The sequence below is a fragment of the Pinus tabuliformis genome, chromosome 6 (assembly GCF_031772625.1).
Source record: "Pinus tabuliformis cultivar Carrire ecotype Pingquan chromosome 6, CPIR1, whole genome shotgun sequence".
Lineage (NCBI taxonomy): Eukaryota > Viridiplantae > Streptophyta > Pinopsida > Pinales > Pinaceae > Pinus > Pinus tabuliformis.
Genome location: NC_142292.1, coordinates 1,785,918,566 through 1,785,939,685, shown reverse-complemented (window position 1 = coordinate 1,785,939,685; position 21,120 = coordinate 1,785,918,566). Strand labels below are relative to the sequence as shown.

Sequence of the window (21,120 nt, the reverse complement as noted above, 5' to 3'; positions counted from 1 at the left end):
AGCCATATAAGATAACAGGAGTGACTAAAGTTTCAAAGAGGAACTTCTTTTTATCCCACATTACAAGGTTTGCTATTACAATCATTTTCAAGACCAAAGTAAGCTTTCCACCGCCCATTAATCCTTTTCTCAATGCTATGGTTCCAGTTGAGCTTGTGATGAATATCAATTCCTAGGTACATGTAAGAATACACTTCCTCCAAATTATTATTGTCATACATAAAATTATTATGGATTGAAATTATAATTTTTATTTATAAATTTTAGAAAATTTAATTATTTAAAAAATTATTAAAATAAATTTTAAATAATAAAAAATATAATTTAATGAAAAAAATAAAACTTAAAATGGTCGGATAATAACCGCATTAAATTCAGATAGTACCTTTTTTAAAATAATCTAATATTCTTTTGCCGATTTGAATATTTCAAAATTTAAATATAATCCAATAAAATTTAAATTTTATTCAATATTAAAACTAATTGATGTCCTAATATTTTGGAATTCGCTTGTTTCGAATATTTGGTATAGGTATCGACATTGTTTGAAACGTTAAATTTATATATGTGATCAAAAAATATTCAAAGTTTTTTTGATTTTATATTTCATTATACGTAAAGAGTTATTGAACAATAATGGTGAAGAATATGTGGATTTTTGAAGTTATACGTTTAAATCAAGGAGGGATAGAGTACCTACATTATTGGAGATTTTAGAAGATAAATTTATGTGTAAAGGAATGTCTTTTCTCTTAAAAGTAGGAAGCTTTTTATACATCAATTTTGTATTTAGTTTAGTCATGACTTTAAAATTGGATAATTATTATTATTATAAGGTTAGAAGGGTAGATGTCTTATGAGTGGGATTTTCTTAATTGTCATGGGTTATAATTTGTTTAAGTTGTACTTTTTTATTACAAGTATTTGTTTGCATGTTTTAAATATTAGTATAATGTTTATATTGGGGGATGGTAGGATTTGAAGCTAAACCTTACCCAAGAAATCATGGATCATGGTCACTTATAGATTCCTCTAGACTAGAGAAAAGAAAGAGAGAAGGAATCCTATCCAAATAAGCATAGTTATTATGGATATATGTGGGAAGGAAATAAAAAAATACTAACTCAACCTATGGTGACTTCTTGACACAATCTAAACTTAGATGATTTGGTCCATTTGGTCAACAGACCTTGAGGGCATACTTATTGTTTCCATGGCCTTAGCAATAAGGAGTTTGGAAGGTGTTGTAATTATGGTTAAAAATTAAGATAAAAGAATATATTAACCCCACCTAATCCTAAAACATTGAATAGGAAATATTATAAAGACATTGGAAAGCAATAAATTATTTGGGGAACATTGGTAGAAGTGTACTCCATTATTGCAAATAATAGTCCTTGGCCTTATTGCAAATAATTGTCCTTGGCACGTAGGAAATGAGAAGAATATAAGAATAATTATAATTACATGGATTAGCAAGATTTAGCTTCACATCTTACATTGTACACAATAACATAACTACCCTCTCAAAATTTATAGCTCCTTGCAAATAATGATAAGAATGTTAGGGGTGGTGTTCTATTTTCAAAAGCACATGTAGTAGTTGAGATTTGGTGGATAATTAGTTGTTGATTGTAACCTATATGTAAGTAATTCATACATGTTTCAATAGGATAATAGACAACCTTGATATGACGATGTAGGTAGCTAATAAGATTGGGTCTAATTACAGGTAAAAATTGGAATATCTTTATGAAAAAGAACATTTATAACAATAGAATTGGATATAGGATATGTTTTGGAAATTTGAAGCTACCATGCAAATATGAGTGTTTTTGTAGTTTTCTATTAAATTAATTATCCTTAGGATAATTTGCAAACAGGATTTTGGAAGAACTTGTGAGTAGAATCATATTATGCGGGAAGTTAAGTGGAAGTGTTCCACATATCTTCATACTTTGTAATATTTCTAAATATATTTGGTTAGTGGATAAAAAATTTACAAGGAAAACAACATATACATTTTTACTAGGGAAATAATACTAAAATATATGATATCTAATAATGGACATTATTTGATGCATACGATGGTGTGTTGAGATAACGAAAACTACAGTAGATGGAATTTACTCTCTACCCCAAGGTGGATGTTCATGTAAACACAACTTGATTAAAAAATTTCATGACAACAATATGTTTATTTCCTAATGGTTTCAATATTCAGTTTGAGTTTAATCTGTAAATATGAAAGATATACCAATAGGTTTTTACTCTACTATTTTTGTTGGATAAAGTGTACGAAGTGCCATAGTGGAAGAGGAAAACAATGTAGAATTGTACAAAAGAAAAAAATGTAGTGTAATGGTACATAATAATTTTTTTGTGGTGCGGAATTAATGCATATCACTAGAAGGAAGAAAATGCAAGGATATTGTGGTTGGCCAATTCGTTTCTTATGGTTTCCAACAAGTATAAATTGAAAACAATAAATTATTTATGGCCTTGTTATGGGTATTTATTCAATGCTAGGGTTGGAGGAAAAAGTAGTGTAAGTTTTAACTTAATACTGTACTAAAGATATCTCTAAAGAGATACCATACCAAACTAAAAGAGGATGTGGATACTCTAGCTTGGTTTAGGAATCTTGTTATAAGTGACTACACTCTAAGATCGGGATACAAAGTTATATGTAAAAAATAATAATGGAGATGAGGAGGTGTACTAGTGAAAGTTACTATGGAAGGTGAATGCACATTTCTTGTTCATTGGAACAAATTATTCACTTAATAGGTGATCAGAAGATGTAGTGGAAATGGTCTAAGGTGATGTATGGCATGTAAGAAAGATGGTAAATCTATTGATTACTTCTGACATTCTTATTTTTAAGCTATTATGGTGTAGCAAAAAATAGATTGAGTGACGTCTTATCGGTGGTGTTGATATGGAAAAATAGTGAAAATGACTCTAAATGATTGGTTATAGAATAAATATCTATAATCCTTCACAATTGTGTCTTTTTTATTGTGAGGGGAATATTTTTCAAGATCGATATACTCTGTCATAATAATGTTAATCCAATATGCTATCTATTATTTGGAATTTCAATATCTACTCAAAACCATAAAAGGATATAAGATTGAACCAATTAAAAGTTTAAATTAATTTCTTAAGGTTAATTTGAACGAGCTAGCAAAAGAAAAGGATTTTTTAGTGCAATGTTGAAGGCTCTCTGTTTACTACTAATGGAAAATGTTTATTCATATTTAAAATAGGTGTTTTCAGAGTTCAAAAAATAACTTGGAGTTTCGTAGATTTAAGAATATTATTGAAACTAGTGTGGGACCAAATGATCTCTCTACTATAAGTATACGAACTATGAGGTGATTCTAAATTCAATGAAGGGAAATTACAAGATTGAGAACATGCTATTGCATTTTCAGATTGGAAAATTTTGTAGGCCTATTTTTTTGTCATACCTTCTACTGTAATTACATATTTGTAAGGGGGATCAAATAAGTTGAAGATCATCTAGCACTAGACGTCTAAGATATATATCAAAAGTGCATTGTAAGAGCACAATTTTTGGGTTTTTTCATGTTTTTTAAAATAAAAGTTATGTATACATATGTTGGTATTGAAATTTTATTTATTTTAAGATTTTTACTGAGACCAAGTAAAATCCTATAGGTTTTTTTAGTGTGAGAGAGTTGTTTTGAATAATGAGATTACTATTTTAAAGTTTTTCTTTTCACATAATTATTATTAGTGTTACTATATTACATAACACATGTAAAACACAATCATTATATATAGATTTTTGAAAAATATATTTCTATCTCTAACTCTAATGCTCTACAAATGTGTTCAGAATGTAATCCTTTTACATGAGAAGTCTCTTATCCCATAAAAAGGAGATCACATACTCCAAATTATTGTCTAATTTGAATGTTACATTTAAACTCAATTATTATCACTATTATTAAAAAATAAAACTATTTTTCAAATATATTAAACACTTGCCCCTAAATGTTACTTTAAAAAAACAATTTTCACATATTAGAATGTACATATTAACTAACATTTTAACCATAAAATATTAAGAAATTAATAAAATATTATTAGTATTATTTATTCATTAATAAAAATATAATTATTTTAAATAAATAAATAGCCTTAAATATATTAAATAGATGTTCTTGAATGTTATTAAAGAAACTATTTTTAAATATTAAAATCTGCATATTAGTATAATAATGGAGAATTGACATTCTGACGCATGATTCTTAACAAATAAATTCTCACAAATTAATGTGGTAGCATTGGAAAACTGAAATTTTAACATGAATTATTAAAAAATAACTTTATTAATATTAACTTTGAAATATTAATTTCAAAAATATTTAATAAATCAAAGCAATAAATAGGTTGACATCATTATTTACATAATAATCTAAGTTTCTAATAAAATTAATCACTTTAATTTTTATTTGAATGCATATATGAATATGATGTTGTTAAAAAAACTAAAATTTATAAAAAAAAAATATTCAATTTTATATATTAATATAATTATGTGGGAAAACTATATATTAACTTAGAAATGTTATTAGCCACTTTCATATTACCTCATTTAAATATATATATTGTTTAATAAAATACTAACCCTTTACTGTTAATAAATTAGAATAATTTACGCAACAAATTTTAATTAAAAAAGATTAATAGTCATAAACTTTCTATTATAATTATAAATATTTTTTTTATTGATCTATTAACTCATTATGGTGATGATGATGTTGATGGTTAACATCCACTGAGACTAAATTTTGGTTTATCGGACCTAAATAAATGAACTATTTAGTTTGATTTAAGATTTTATTCCTATGCTCAAAAAGCTTGGAGAGAAGCCTCCCGAGCTCACTATAATTTTGACATCGTAAAAGGCTAGGAAATTCAGTATTACAACAAAGATTATGAAACTGAGATCTAATGTGGTTGTACGCGGGTCACTTTAAGAGGAAGTGATTTTCATCCTCGATGTTCATATTCTCACAAAGATAGCAGATTCTTTCCATCCATGGTGTCTTAGGAACTGCCCAATGACCTGTTTCACTATGAAGCTCATGAGAGTTCTTTATAATCTTGGCTATATTAATTTTCTTCTTTGAGCTGGTCAAAACAGAGAGATACTATACTTTTGATCTTCTAGGGTGGGGTTGATGACTTCCTTATAATATCTTAATTTTCTTTTAGTTGCTAAATCTTTCTCACACCACATTTTTTCTTTGAACTTAGAAGAACAATATTTTTAATGTTATTAATGTTTTGCAATGCAACATTCTCGTCGATATCCCAATGGTTTAACTAGGCCCTAGTGTCTTTATACCAACCCCATTTGAGCCTTGGGTGGTCTTTGCTGGAATTTAAAGCTAGATTACGAAGTCTATGGTCTCCTATGTTATTGAGTTTGTGGTTTTAAATAGAAGCCTAGTCATAGCTAGGCTCTCGATAGGGGAAAGACCCAATTCTATAAGGAAAATAGGATAGGGTGTATTGCTTTTAATTTTGAGGTTATACGTTATAAAATGCTTCTGGATTCAATCAATCTTTCTCTAGGATTCTCTAGAGATGTCGCAACCCCAAACCTCACATTCATATAAGATAACAAGCGTGTCTAAAGTTTCAAAGAGGAACTCCTTTCTCTCCCACATGATGAGGTTTGTCATTTTACAATTATTTTCAAGACCAAAATAAGCTTTCCACCCTCCATTAATCCTTTTCTCAATGCTATAGTTCTAGTTGAGCTTGTGATGAATATCAATTCCTAAGTGCTTGTAAGAAGACACTTCCTCCAAGTTACTATTGTCATACATACAATTAGCGTAAGTGTCCTTCTTGGATTTGATAATCATAACTTTTTTTTTGTTAGTGTTCATAGTCATACCCATCATAGAGCAAAAATCCTTAAGGACTATAAGCTTCTTATCAAGATCAGATGGGCACCTTGTGAGAAGAACAATATCGTCAGCATAAAGAAGAAGGATGATGACTATCCCAGCTAAGATCGTGCTAGCACAGTCTGCTTCCTCTAAACAAACTTCTCGCTTGTCGGTGTACATGCCAAATAGGGTAGGGGAGAGGGGGAAACCTTGTTTAACTCCAATATTACACTTAATATCTTTCGACCACCCCTCATTTCTCTTTAACTTGGTAATTACATTCTCGTATAACCTTATAGCAGCACCTCTCAACTCGAAAGGAACCTTTAGCTCTTCTAATCTATTCCATAGGTTGTTTCTAGGAACTGTACCGAAAGCCTTTCTAAAGTCCACAAAGCAACAAATTAGATTGGATTTATCACTGCGACATTCCTCCAAAATGATCCTAAGTGTAACGAGGTGGTCTATTGTTGAGTGATACCTTCTAAAACCCTCCTAGCCTTTAGCCTGCTTACCTTTACTTTCAAGACATATGCTCAACTTCTTTTCCAAAATAATACCATATAACTTGGCAAAGAGAGGCTTGATCATAATTGTCCGATAATTAGAGGGGTTATTTGTATCTCCACATTTAAAAATAGGGCTAATGAGGCTGTGAGGCCATTGTTTAGGGAACCCTTGCTTGACCACTTGATTGGAAAGCTTCTAGATGTGGGGGGTGAGGATAGGACCTCTAATTTATAATTCTAAATGTATATTAAAATATATGCAGTGACATAAATAACTTTGAAATATTTAAATATAAATCTCTATTTTCTCTAATAATATATATATGATCATTATTTACCTAATAAACTACATTGTTAATAAAACAAATCACTTCACCATTTCCATATTTAAATACGTATATAAACATGAAATAATTAAATGTATTTTTGAATATGAAGCCATTAAAAAAACTAAAATTTTATTATAAAAATATTTAATTTTATATATTAACATGTTAGTAAACCACCATATTTCTTTATTCAAAAATATATATTAAATAACAATAACATATAATAAATAATCAAATATTATCCTATTATTGTTAAGGAAAGAAAACAATCTATACAATCACCTTTAACAAAAAAATACTAACACTCGTAAACTTTACATTGTAAATTTAATTAATTTCTCTTATTCATCTATTTACTCACTACAATTTTAATTTTTTATTAAAATAAGAATATTAACCTAAATAACTTCAAAATATTAAAATATAAATCTCTATTTAAATATAAAAAATACATAAAAATACTTAGATGTAAATTATAAATCAATATAGTTTCAAAACCCTTTTACCATGGAAGTCAACAGATATTGAATCGTTCACAAACATTGTTCGAATAATAAAAATATTAACATCGAAAATGTCGAGAAAAAAGAATAATCCAAAGAACATTGTATCAAAAAGTCAGCAATGATAAAAACCTACACAATTCTAATGACTTGTAATCCTTCCTATTATTTTATATTGCTTCTCTCTCCCCATACAAGTTATATGTATATAAATGTTTGTTTCACTTTGATTAAATCAACCTCATCACTCTAATCTTGGTGTCAAATTCATCCGTATAAAAGTTATTTTTATATAAATATTGGTTTCACTTTCATTAAAATCAACTTCATCGATCTTATCTTGGTGTCAAATTCATCCTTACGATTGTAGATAATTCATCCTTTCGATTGCAGATAGGGACGGGAAGTAAGCAATACATAGAAAAACTGCAGGCATTTTATGAATTTTTTTAGAAGAATACAATGAAGGATGTGCTTTCAAACTGCCATAGATATCTGAGATGTGTACCGTCTAATAAACGAGAATAGATTTTTGTTAATCATATTTTTTATAATGGTCATAACTCCGTAAATTGTGAACATTTTGTAGTCCATGTTAGAGCTAAGATGCATAGTAGATTAAACATATATTCAGCAAAAATAAAATCAAGCATAGGAGACACAGCAATTCAACGTGGTTCACCCAACCAATCTGGGCTACGTCCACCAAACATAGGCATCGGCAATTTTTATTAATCAAACAGGAGATTACATAATTAATCAAATCCTCACAAACTCTCACACGACTCTCAAACCATCCATATGGATACCTGTTTTATAGCAAGGAGAATCTAACTGCCTCATAAATCTTCTCACATCAAATTTTAGGATGCATTAACTCTCTCCCAACAATCTGGAGTTAATCTAGCAACAAATTCCTATTGTTGTCACACACTGAGATTTTTGCCTATTTTATTTAAAACAGAAAATCTCAACAATCTCCACCTTGACAACAATTAGCCTGATGCCATGTTTGTTTATTATTTTATCTTTTCTGCAAGCCTAGAGAAGTCAAAAACCAGCGTAGCTTCTCCAACAAAACTAGTTTCGTGAACATGTCTGCACAGTTTTCCTTTGTATGCACATTTTCAAGAGAGACTCCCCTTTCAGTGATAACATGTCTTACAAAATGGTACTTAATTGGAATATGCTTTGATTTACTATGATAGGCCGGATTCTTAGCCAAATGTATTGCACTTTGACTATCACAAAGTAACCTGATGTTGTCCTGTAACCTACCAAACTCACAAAGCAAACCTTTCAACCAAACCGCCTCTTTGCAAGCATGCGAAGCAGCAATGTATTCTGCTTCAGTAGTGGATAAAGCAACAATGTTTTGTAGCTTTGACATCCAGCTAATAGCTCCACCTGCAAGAGTAAAGACATACCCTGAAGTTGACCTTCTCTTATCCAAATCACCTGCAAAATTAGAATCAACATATCTGCAAACAGATTCACTACTCTTATTGTAAGTAATACAATAACTACTTGTGCCTCTCAAATACCGAAGCACCCATTTCACTGCTGACCAGTGTTCTTTACCCGGATTTGCCATATACCTGCTGACAACCCCAACTGCATGTGAAATATCTGGACGCGTACACACCATCGCATACATCAAACATCCTACTACATTTGCATATGGAATTCGAGACATATAATCCTTTTCTTCATCTGTATTAGGACATAAACTGGAAGAAAGCTTGAAATGGGATGCTAAAGGGACTGACACAGGCTTCACTTTATTCATACCAAATCTCAAAAGTATTTTCTCAATATACTTCTGTTGTGATAGCCATAGCTTACCATTTCTCCTGTCTCTGAAAATCTCCATGCCCAAAATCTGTCTTGCTGCTCCTAGATCTTTCATATCAAACGTCCTTGCCATTTGAGCCTTCAACCTGTTGATTTCTTCTATGATTTTTCTTGCTAAAAGCATATCGTCAACATACAATACCAAGATAATGAATATGCCATTATTGAACTGTTTAAAATAAACACAATGATCATATTCACTTCTAACATATTTCTGACTCATCATGACAGAATCAAACTTCTTATACCACTGCCGAGGCGACTGCTTCAGACCATATAATGACTTCTTGAGCATGCAGACAAATTTCTCATTGTGATGTTGAACAAACCCTTCCGGTTGTTCCATATAAATTTCCTCATCTAAGTCTCCATGTAGAAATGCAGTCTTAACATCTAACTGCTGCAACTCTAAACCAAGCAAAGCCACTAATGCTAACACAATTCTAATTGAAACAATTTTAAATACTGGTGAAAAAATCTCATGAAAGTCAATGCCGGCTTTCTGAGAAAACCCTTTTGCAACCAGCCTTGCTTTGTACCTGTCTTCCGTATCATTCACACCCCGTTTCAGCTTGAAAACCCATTTACACCCCACAGTTTTCCTGTCTTTCGGAAGCTCAACCAGATCCCATGTGCCATTCTTACCTAAGGCCATCATTTCATCCTTCATGGCTACTTTCCACTTGTCACTTTTCGAACCTTCTATTGCTTCCTGATAGCACAAAGGTTCATCGTCATTAGCAGTAAATGCAACTGAAGTAACATAATCATCATACCTTCTCAGTGGCTGTTTAATTCTTGTCGACCTCCTTAAGGATGTTTCTGGCGCTTCCTCGATTGGTTGACTATCTGTAGGAACTTCTTGATGATCAGTGTCTGAGACCTGTTCATGATCTAAACCTGAACCCTGTTCATGTTCTAATTCTGAAACCTGTTCATGACTAGTATCTAAACTATGGTCATCATGACTATCATTAGAAATGCTATCAAACTGAATGTGCTGAAAATCAGATACATCATCCTGTTTCAATCTACTATCTACATCTAACTGTACAAGAGAGGATTCATTAAACTTTACATCACTGTTGATGATGATTTTGCGGGTAGTAGGATCCCACAATCTATATCCCTTTGTTCCAACACCATACCCAACAAAGATATACCTTTTAGACTTTGGATCTAATTTGGTTCGCTGATGTTTAGGCACTAGAGCATATGCATCACAACCAAACACTCTGAGTTTAGAATAGTCACAAGGCTGTCCTTTCCATACCTCTTGCGGAATCTTGCAGCCTATCGCCGTTGATGGAGACCGGTTTATCACATAACAAGTTGTTGCCACCGCTTCCGTCCACAACTCCTTTTGCAAACTGGTGTTACTCAGCATACTCCTTGCTCTCTCTAGAAGAGCCATGTTCATGCGTTCAGCAACTCCATTCTGCTGAGGAGTATAAATCGTGGTCTTATGTCTCTCGATCCCTGCATCCTTGCAATAGCTGTCATACTCCTTGGAAGTAAACTCACCACCATTGTCAGTTCTTAAACATTTTATTGTTCTACGAGTGTTGTTTTCTACCTATGCTCTAAACTGCTTGAAAACTGAAAAAACATCAGACTTCCTTTTCAACATGTAGACCCACACTTTCCTAGAAAAGTCATCAATAAATGATACAAAATAAGACGAGCCACCATATGAGGTTGTAGGGGCTGGTCCCCAAACATATGAATGGATATAATCAAGTATTCCTTTACTAGTATGTTTGCCTGTTTTAAATTTTTGCTTACTTTGTTTTCCAAACAGACAATGCTTACAGAAATCTAACTTTCCAGACTTTAGATTTGGAAGTAACTTGCGATTAGCCAAAAATTTTAACCCTCTTTCACTCATATGCCCCAATCTTTGATGCCATAAGTGAATGGAACTACTATCATGTTCAGACACGGTAGACACATAATCTGACCCTGTACTTCCTTCTAACTGAAATAGATTTCCTATCTTCTTAGCTTTTATAACTAGTAAAATACCTTTGTAAATTTTCATTACTCCACCTTGAATTACAGTTTTATATCCATTTGAATCAAGTGCTCCTAATGAAATCAAATTTTTCCTTAAATCTGGTACATGCCTCACATCGGTTAATATTTTGTTGTCCCATCAAACATTTGCAGTTGTATACTCCCAATCCCCACAATATTACATGTTACATCATTACCCATGTACACAACACCATCATCAATTGATTTATATGTCTTAAACCAGTCTTTATGAATACACATGTGGTTTGATGCACCGGAATCTAACAACCAATGTTTGCCATGATTTGACACATTAATTGATAATACTTCATCACTCATACCTGAACCAGATGCCAAACCTATATCTGTCGTATTTGCCTCCTTCTTCTCTATCGAAGAATCTGCTTTTGAAGTTTGCTGCTGTCGCTTCCAACAGTCCTTTAAATGCCCTGATTTGCCACAAAACCAACACTTTAGCTTACTCTTCTTCCCTTTCGACTTTGAACGTGAGTCGATTGGCCTCTTGGGGCATCTTTCTTTCAAACGACCTCTAACCATCATAGCTTCTGATGTAGAGGTTTCTGAATGCGACCTTCTCCTTGTTTCTTCCGATAATAAGGATGCAACTACATCATCAAAATCAATAGTTTCTGATGAACTAAGACTTATAGAAGTAACAAAATGATCCCATGATTCGGGCAACGAGCACAATAAAGTAATAGTTTTATCCTCGGATTGAATTTTTACTTCTATACTTTGTAATTGCACAAGAAGAGTATTAAAAGCATTTAAATGATCAACAATTGATGTACCTTCCTTCATTCGCAAACTGTACAACTGTCGCTTCAGGAGAATCCTATTGGTTAAGGATTTAGTCATGTACAGCTTCTCCAGTTTCGTCCACAAACCAGCAGTTGTTGTCTCCGATACGATATTAAACAGGACACCATCAGCTAGACACAATCGAATAGCACTGATTGCTCTTTCATCCATCTTGGCCCACTCATTATCTGTGATGTTGTAAGGCTATTTGGATTTGCCCAACAACGCCTTTGCCACACCATGTTGGACAAGCAAATCGTACATTTTCACCTTCCAGATCTCAAAATTATTTTTTCCATTAAACTTCTCAATTTCAAACCGGGCACTCTGAGTTCTCGCCATCTTATATCAACCAAAAAACAATAATCTCCAAAAGCCAACTTTTAAATACCAACAATTAAAAAAAAAACTGCCTATGCCTTATAGTACACTACCTAAAACAAAAAATTTAATTCATATATATTGCCATTTCTTAACAGTTTGTATAGCTGAAGCATTATATATGACCATTTTCTAACAGTTTGCGCACCCAGAAAAAAAACAATTCTTCAGGGATTGTCTTAACCGAAGATATGCAGAATACCCATTTATCTCAACATATCTTTGTATTGATCTTGCAAACTGATAAGCAACAAAAACAAATATTTTGTTTCTTTGGCTGTGCAAATTCCGTGCCAATGCCAACACAAAAAACTCAGCATAAAGAATACGCACTTAAAACAAAACGTTACCAGCGCAATACTCCACGCAGCAATGTATACCTTTTTGTTGTGCTTGGCATAATACCTCCACGCAACGCACCAGCAGGTTTTTAATACACCAGCATCAATCTATACGCATTAACATCAGCAACGGTTTGTAATACCTCCACGCAACTTCTCTGATATGTAATACCTCCACGCACCAGCGTTGTCATAACAGACTCCATGCACCAGTGATCACATACGCACCAGCAACGCAGCTTCTCTGATATATAATACCTCCACGCACCAGCGCTGTCATAACAGACTCCACGCACCAGCAACGCAGGTTCACTACACAGCATGCAGGCTCAAACTTGGGACTGAGTTTCCTCTGCGCAGCACCTCCAGGCAGCAATTCAATCACACAGCGCGCAAGTTCAATACCGATTCAACGCACCTCCACGCAGTTGTATACTGATTTGGTTCTCCACGCACCAGCTCTCCAGCGATGCACCAACAGTGATTACATGCACCACTTCACGGGTTTAATATGTATACGCGCAGGTCCACGTAGAGGATGTTCAACGCTCAACCCTACGCATTAACACGCACCAGCAATTCTACACATCACCAGGCAACACCTCCACGCACCAGCGCTCTAGCAACACCTGCGCTCCAGCACACTGCCTGATCCAATGCACCACCAGCAATCAACTGCGCTTCACCCCCAACATTGCTCTGATACCAATTGTTAGAGCTAAGATGCATAGCAGAGTAAACATATACTCAGCAAAAATAAAATCAAGCACAGGAGACACAGCAATTCAACGTGGTTCACCCAACCAATCTGGGCTACGTCCACCAAACATAGGCATCGGCAATTTTTATTAATCAAACAGGAGATTACATAATTAATCAAATCCTCACAAACTCTCACACCACTCTCAAACCATCCGTATGGATACCTGTTTTATAGCAAGGAGAATCTAATTGCCTCATAAATCTTTTCACATCAAATTTAGGATGCTTTAACTCTCTCCCAACAACCTGGAGCTAATCTAGCAACAAATTCCTATTGTTGTCACACACTGAGATTTTTGCCTATTTTATTTAAAATAGAAAATCTCAACAGTTCCTTTTATTACAAATTTAATTTTTGGGTTATGATTTAGGTTAGTTTGTATAATGGTAATTAGATATTAAAATTTAAGAAGATCCAAAAACTAAATAAATAGTTTCATATGCTCAGTATGTATATCATTCTTTAAGATCAATTCTTAATATATAGTTGAATCTGCTCTGTTGAATACACGAGCCCCTTGTTTTATGGCCTTCATGAGTACTAGCGTTGTGGAGAGAGGAAAGAGTTAGACATCAAGAGTAATGAATACTGCAACGGTCATCCGAGCATGTCAAAGCCTTTTCATTAGTGGAATCAAGGAACAGTGAGGGGTAACGTATTCATGTAATGGCACAAGTGTGGAATATGTAAAATCCCAATTGTTCGATGTCCTGAATACTGTTGCAGTAGAAGTAAAATCATTTAATAGTTCACCATACATGAGGCCCGCGAGTAAGACTCACAACAAAGCAACTAGTCGTCGAAGACTATAAACAAGGAAATAGTTTACAGCCCATCGAGTAAGCTCTATTTTTATAATAACCCGATCTTCCATATCCAGCCAAAGATAACACCGATGTTTTGTTTATCATTCGTCAATTAAGGTCCTGTTAACGTTTTTGGACATATATTGGATGTATAACTAGCAATTTTCCCAAAAGGTACAAAGAGAGGCCAATAGGATTATTAAATTGGAATTGTTGAATTTTTCTAGAAGAGTTAATTGGTTTGTGGAAAACCTTGTTTTCTTGGACTGGATCATTGTGCAATTACTTTTAAGGAACACATTGAATGTCTTATTTCATATTTAGAGTAAGTTAATTACCCAAAATCAAGAGGTTAAGTTAATTACCCAAAATCAAGAAACCTTTATAGATGGCCAAGCATATATGAAGAATACATCTCATTTATATGCAACACCACATCCATCTTTTCTTTTCTCTGAGTAAAATTTCAAAAGCATGAACACATTCCATTTTATATGCACAATAAACCGAACTTCTGAAATTTCAATGCTTGGATGAATCCCATTCATATGCTACAGTAAACCCATATTTTCCTTAAATTTCAATCCATAAACACATCCATTCATGAGCCATAACAGAACCACAAAAAACAAAACCAAGCCCTGCAATGCCAGAGCATTATCCCCATTCAAAAGCAAAGAAGTAGCAAATATAAACGCTAGTGTTCCACAGTCTTGACTGCGCAAACCAATCATTGCCATCTGGAAAATCAAGAAAATAAAGACGATGACCAGTTAAGGAGATGATAGTGACCCTTTTTCTGGCCTTCTTTGGCCGCCTTTCGCCCGGGAGGCTTCATGCTCACACACATAACGAAGAATGTCGACTTCAAAAGCTGCAACGTTGTCCTGCGGCAGAACAAAATTGGACAACCCAGTTCCGGAAATAGGATCTGCCTAAGATTTCCCCGAGTGGAAATCTGATCAGATTTTTTGCATAATAGGGCCAGGTACTTTATGCGCCCTCTACTTTATAACCCATATACAATTTGTGCCCCACCCCTAAACCCTGGAAAACCTTGTTTTACCCATAATTAGGTCATTTTTTTCCTAAGAATATACACATCAGTTTCTTCATATGCATACTCCGGATGCAAATCCTCATGGGGTACTTTCTCCACAGTGAAATAATTAGGACAAATCTACCAAAAAATCTGATGGGCTTCTGGAGATCGTATCTGATAACCTAATAGAATTACAATATTCGCTCCAGAAAGGGCATTCATGGTGGAAATCAAAGGCTCCATAGTATTCTCCAAATAAACAACATCCGTGACAACAATGAAAGCAAATGGAGGCTTCAGTACCTGAATTTGCTTCTCGTTGTTCCAATAGAGCTTAGAATCTTCACTCTTCCAACGTCGGATCCCTGTTTTCCGGCCGAGGCGAGGGAGGTCATCGCCATGTCTTTCTTCACGTTGCGTTTGAGGGCGAGTAGAACAGGTGCGATGTCGGTCAAGACCACGTTGAGGCCGAGCAGGGCTAGGCCCATTCCGGTAATGCCGTAGCCAATCCTGAGTTCGATTCCGCGTTTGTTCTTGAATTGGAATATTTGGGTGTATACGGGATTGGGGTTCGGGGTTGGGGTGAGGAGGCAGTGTTCCACGAATTTCACGACGACGAGGGAGCAGGGCTAGACGGAGGTGCTGACGTGCACAGCAACAACAACTGGCAGACCAAAGAAACGATTAACTCTGAGGCCAAGAGTGACATAAAAGAATGGGAAAAAGCAGTAAAAATATCTTGTGAAAAGAAGGCAACTCAACCGATATTTGGAAAAAGCAGTCACACTTCAAATCAACGGTTGAAAGTGTCTCACCTGATCGAACGGAGCAGGGTAAAAGTGTTGACGATTGTTGATGCATAGGAAGGCCTATCGGCCTAATTATATACAAAATATAAAACTAAATTAAAATAAAGATTATATGCAAAATATAAAACTAAATTAAAATAAGTTAGACATTTAGACATATTATAGCCAATAAACAATTCTAAAATTAAAACATAAATAAATTATATACAAAATATAAAACTAAATAAAAATAAAAATTATATACAAAATATAAAACTAAATTAAAATAAGTTAGACTACAAATAAAGTTTAAAACAAACTAAAAGCAAAAAGCAGTAAAAATATCTTGTGAAAAGAAGGCAACTCAACTGATATTTGGAAAAAGCAGTCACACTTCAAATCAGCGGTTGAAAGTGTCTCACCTGATCGAATGGAGCTGGGTAAAAGTGTTGACGATTGTTGATGCATAGGAAGGCCTATCGGCCTAAAACTAGCAATTGTCCCAAAAGGTACAAAGAGAGGCCGATAGAATTATTAAATTGGAATTGTTGAATATTTCTAGAAGAGTTAATTGGTTTGTGGAAAACCTTGTTTTCTTGGACTGGATCATCGTGCAATTACTTTTCTTTAGATGTTTTGTTTATATCTATATTACAAGGAACACATTGAATGTCTTATTTTATTTCTGCTATCCTTACTAATATCCTTTCCGTGCTTTTTCTTGATCAATTTGATGAAATATTCCATTATCCTTTGGTCAAAGTCCTCACCTGCATATTAGTGTACATCCCGGTAAGTTCAAAGCTCGAAAGCCAACCAAAAAAGTCAATGATAACCACTGTGCACATATTCAAATTCAAATTCGTAATGTAAAACTGCCAGACAGAGTTCAGACAGATTACCTCCAAAATGGGTATCACCGTTTGTAGCCAAAACCTCAAAAACTCTGTTGTCAATAGTCAGAACACTGAAATCAAACGTGCCACCGCCAAGATCAGAAACAACAATATTTTTCTCTCCACCCTTCTTGTCCAAGCCATAAGCTATTGCTGCAACTGTGGGTTCGTTGATAATACGAGCTACATTCAAGCCAGCAATTGCATTAACACAGACAAACATACACATAATTTCTACAAACTTAGAAGCCCTCCTACCTCTCTATTTGCCCTAATTTCCATTATCTTGGCCGTCTCCCCTAATTACATCTGTCCCTATTTCTAGAAGCTATTTCCACCTAATCCTAACAAATTTGCTACATCTGTCCCTTAAGGACACCCTCGCATAACTTCCTAACTAACCAGATTCCCTAAATCAAAATATCACAAAGAGAAGAGGACTTCTGCTCTAAGTGGAGGAAAAAATATCTAATATGATGCTCGTGCATAAAAAATGCAGGTTACAATAAGGATGAGCCAATTGTAAATAAATGGCTTTACAATGAGATCTTATCTGACAAGAAAATACATCAATTTAGCGACCATCAACGTAAGGTCACTAATGGTACAATTAGCCCATCATCTAAGGATTAAAGCATCGAGCGAAGATCTTATGGTCTAGGAAGAGAGATCGAAAGGTTATTCATTATTGGTTGTTGCATGAAGAAGAGCATTTGATGTGTGGGACCAATACTCTGTCACCAGCCTCCTGAATAACGATCCTTCTCTCTCCATCAGTTTCAATGGATGATCACACTCCACCATCTCACCTGCATGAATTCAAGATCATAATAGTTCAAATTAGATACAGGTGAATAGATCTACTTTCAGTACCGTCCATTTCCTCGATTACAACAAATTCAGATGAAACCAATCCATGCATACAACACAAAGATAAGATAGAATGATAGGGCCTTACCATCACTGATGGCAACAACCATGTCACTGTCTATAACAGTAGGTATCCTGTGTGCAACAGTAATTACAGTGCAACCTGCAAATTCCTTTCTAATTATTGTTTGGAGAATGGCATATGTAGCATCGTCTATTGATGTTGTTGCTTCATCTAGAACAAGGATTCGACTTTTCCTTAGCAATGCACGTCCCAAACAAAACAATTGTCTTTGCCCAACACTCCAATTCTCTCCATCACTCCCCACTGCATTTTATTGATCTTTTAGAGCCACAAAAAACTTCCAAATCTAACAGCCAAATTCATGGCCATGTCAAAGAATTTTATTGCATTCAAAAATATATATTTACTACAAAAATAACCTGGTGCATCTAAGCCATCCACCTTCCCTCTTACAATGTCTCCAAGTTGACACTTGTTCAGAACCTTAATCAAAGCAGAAAATAAATTCATGGCATTATTTATTTTTTCATTCTACATATGATAAACTCAGTTAGAGATTATGTTGAATAGAATTTACATACTTCCCAAATTGTTAACTCTGAGTGCTCAGATAATGGATCTAGGTTGAAGCGAATAGTTCCATGAAAAAGAGTTGGCTCTTGAGGAATAATCCCAAGGCGTGACCGCAAATCATGAAGCCCAATAGAGGTAATATCCAAACCATCTATGGATTCTACCCCTGCAGGTTCAACTAATCGAAAAATAGCACTAATGAGAGTGGTTTTCCCACTTCCCGTTCGGCCAACAATCCCAATCTTTTGCCCTCCTTCAAATGCACATGTAATGCGCCGTAAAACAAGGGGACTGTTGGATCTATATCTAATCTGCACACGTATCAAATATATTTGATTGAAAACATCATTAACCATTCAAATTTATAATTTGAACAGTCATCTTTTTAGAAAACACAACTCAGATACCTTCAAGTCATGTAACTCCACCTTCCCATGCGAAGGCCAATTATCTGGTGGTCTGTGATCTTCTATAACGGCTGGTGCCTCACTAGGAATGTGCATATACTGTTTGATGCGTTCTACAGAAACAATGTAGTTTGCAAGTGTACATTGGTTTTGAATACTTTTAACCAACGATATGTTCAATGATAGACCATAAGATAGGGCCATCCCAACGAAACCTGCACCAGTTCAATTTGTTAGGCATGATTAACTTATATATAAAAGTGTCCAGTAACAGCAGAAATCTCACACAGTTGACATTTAGTTTCATTGTTCAACTTCATACCAGGATTGAAGCTGCCCTTTGGGAGTAGAACCATAGCAAGAGCAGAGGAGCAAATAACAGTTGCATTTAACATCTCTAGACGCTGGATCAACCATTCATTTGCTGAGAAACCGTAGAAAAAGGGGCTCGAATTTTTGTCAATAAGGTCTAAGTTCTTCTTGAAGAACTGATCCTCAACCCTGAAAGCCCTAATGGTCATTGTTCCTGCTATGGACTCGCCAAAATGATTTGCAATAGGTGATTTCGTTGTACCATTCAGTCTCATCAATTTTTTAGCAGAAGAAAAATAGTATTTCTGATTAAAATGAACAAACAAAAAATCAGTTATAATTTCTCTCACAATATTGGCAGTCAAGTAAAGAGTCTTCTCAAGAAACTTGTGTGAATTAGCGGTTTACCTGGAGTCGAAAGGCCAAATAAATCAATGGAATGGCTGCAAACAAAACTTGCCATGTCACAACAGCCACAACTCCAAGACTGCTGTAAGCAATCATGGTAGATGACATGCACATGACAAAGCTGAAAGGAATGTCTACGTCAAGAATGCTGAAATCTGAAGAAACCTGGAAAAGGAGGTCGACAAGATAAATGTCAGTAGCTTTCTACCCTCATGTATGTTAAATTTCACTTTTTGTCAAAGACTTAATTACGTAAAGAATGAAGCCTATCGTAATTACGTAAACAACTTACTCTGCTGAGAACTCTTCCCAATGGAGTTGCATCAAAGAATGCCATCAGGTCAATGTTCTAAGTTTCCCATCAAAGGTGATGGTAGATGAGGCTTGGTAGATGAAGCTTAGTGCTTGCCAAAAAGCTGCCAAAAGAGAACAACAACAACAACTGTCAAAGAAAAAGCAGTGAAAATATCTTGGAGAGTGACAAAAGAATTGGAAAAAACAGTAATGCATATCTTCGAGAGTGACAAAAGAATTGGAAAAAACAGTAATGCAACTCAAAGGGCCAGTTTCAATGCACAGCAGAACTGGAGGTGAAAAAAAGGCAACTCAAATATTTGGAAAAAGCAGTCAACTTCAAATCAACGGTTGAAACTGTCAAACTTGATCAAACGGTTCAGGTCAAAAGTGTTGACAATTGTTGATGCATAGGAAGACCTATTGGCCTAAATATATGCTTCGGAGCATAAATAGTGTGAAATAGCATGATTCCAAACTAGTAGTTGTCACCCATCTACTATTTTCCCCATATTAATTTGCGGTTTGACTTTTTGGATCTCTCAGAAATTATGTTGCTTCAGAAGGTGCAATCATAAGAAGTTGGGTAACGAAGTTCCCTTAAGAACTTTAGATTATCAATTTGACAAAGTACATTGATGTAAAAGTTAGTTAATGACAACTCCTTTTTGGATGAATATATAATTTTCTAGTGTGTGCACATGAAATATATGTCACAAGAATAGCACAAAATTATGAAATACGAAGACTGTGAAAATTAGTAATTTGTATCATTTTACCTGGGGTTTTGCAATGAAATATGTATATGATTCTTGACTTATGTGGTTAATATGCAGAGAAATGACAGTAAATGTATGTCGTACAGGCCCTTAATCAAGACAAAATGTCATTGCAAGTTTTGAATTCAATCATATACTCAAGTTTACCTTTCTTGAGAAGTCAACGCCTTCTATTGTTTCTCACAGTGCGTTTTTACCATAATGCGTGCCTACTATAGTATATTCATCTTATGGTGTTGTATGGACTTTGGAGAATTTGATGCTTTTGGAAAAATACCTCTTTAAGGTGGAAGGTTCGAATCTCGGAACAATTTTCTGTTATATTTTTATCTTCTCCTCTTTTTTGACTGAGCCATTTTAAATGCCTCATTGTAGGTATAATTTTGAAGTTTTCGACTTTGTGCTTTGAGATCAATCTTTGGAAGAATATATCTAGGTTCTCCTTAGATTTCCAAGCCTGCTC

At 34.3% G+C, this 21,120-nt stretch overlaps 1 protein-coding gene and 1 pseudogene across 1 annotated transcript; both read right to left on the bottom strand.

The window, feature by feature from the left end:
* Positions 1–15,335: 15,335 nt before the first annotated feature.
* On the bottom strand, positions 15,336–17,574 carry LOC149266154 (uncharacterized; annotated as a pseudogene).
* LOC149266153 (ABC transporter C family member 10-like) lies at positions 17,162–19,921 on the bottom strand. The gene is made up of 8 exons (XM_089407311.1): positions 19,877–19,921; positions 19,585–19,749; positions 19,187–19,481; positions 18,865–19,079; positions 18,466–18,768; positions 18,304–18,367; positions 17,948–18,187; positions 17,162–17,798 (listed from the first exon to the last, which is right to left on the bottom strand). The coding sequence occupies exons 1-8, from the start codon at positions 19,919–19,921 to the stop codon at positions 17,668–17,670; spliced, it is 1,458 nt and encodes a 485-aa protein (XP_089263437.1). The 3' UTR covers positions 17,162–17,667.
* Between the last annotated feature and the right edge of the window lie 1,199 nt (positions 19,922–21,120).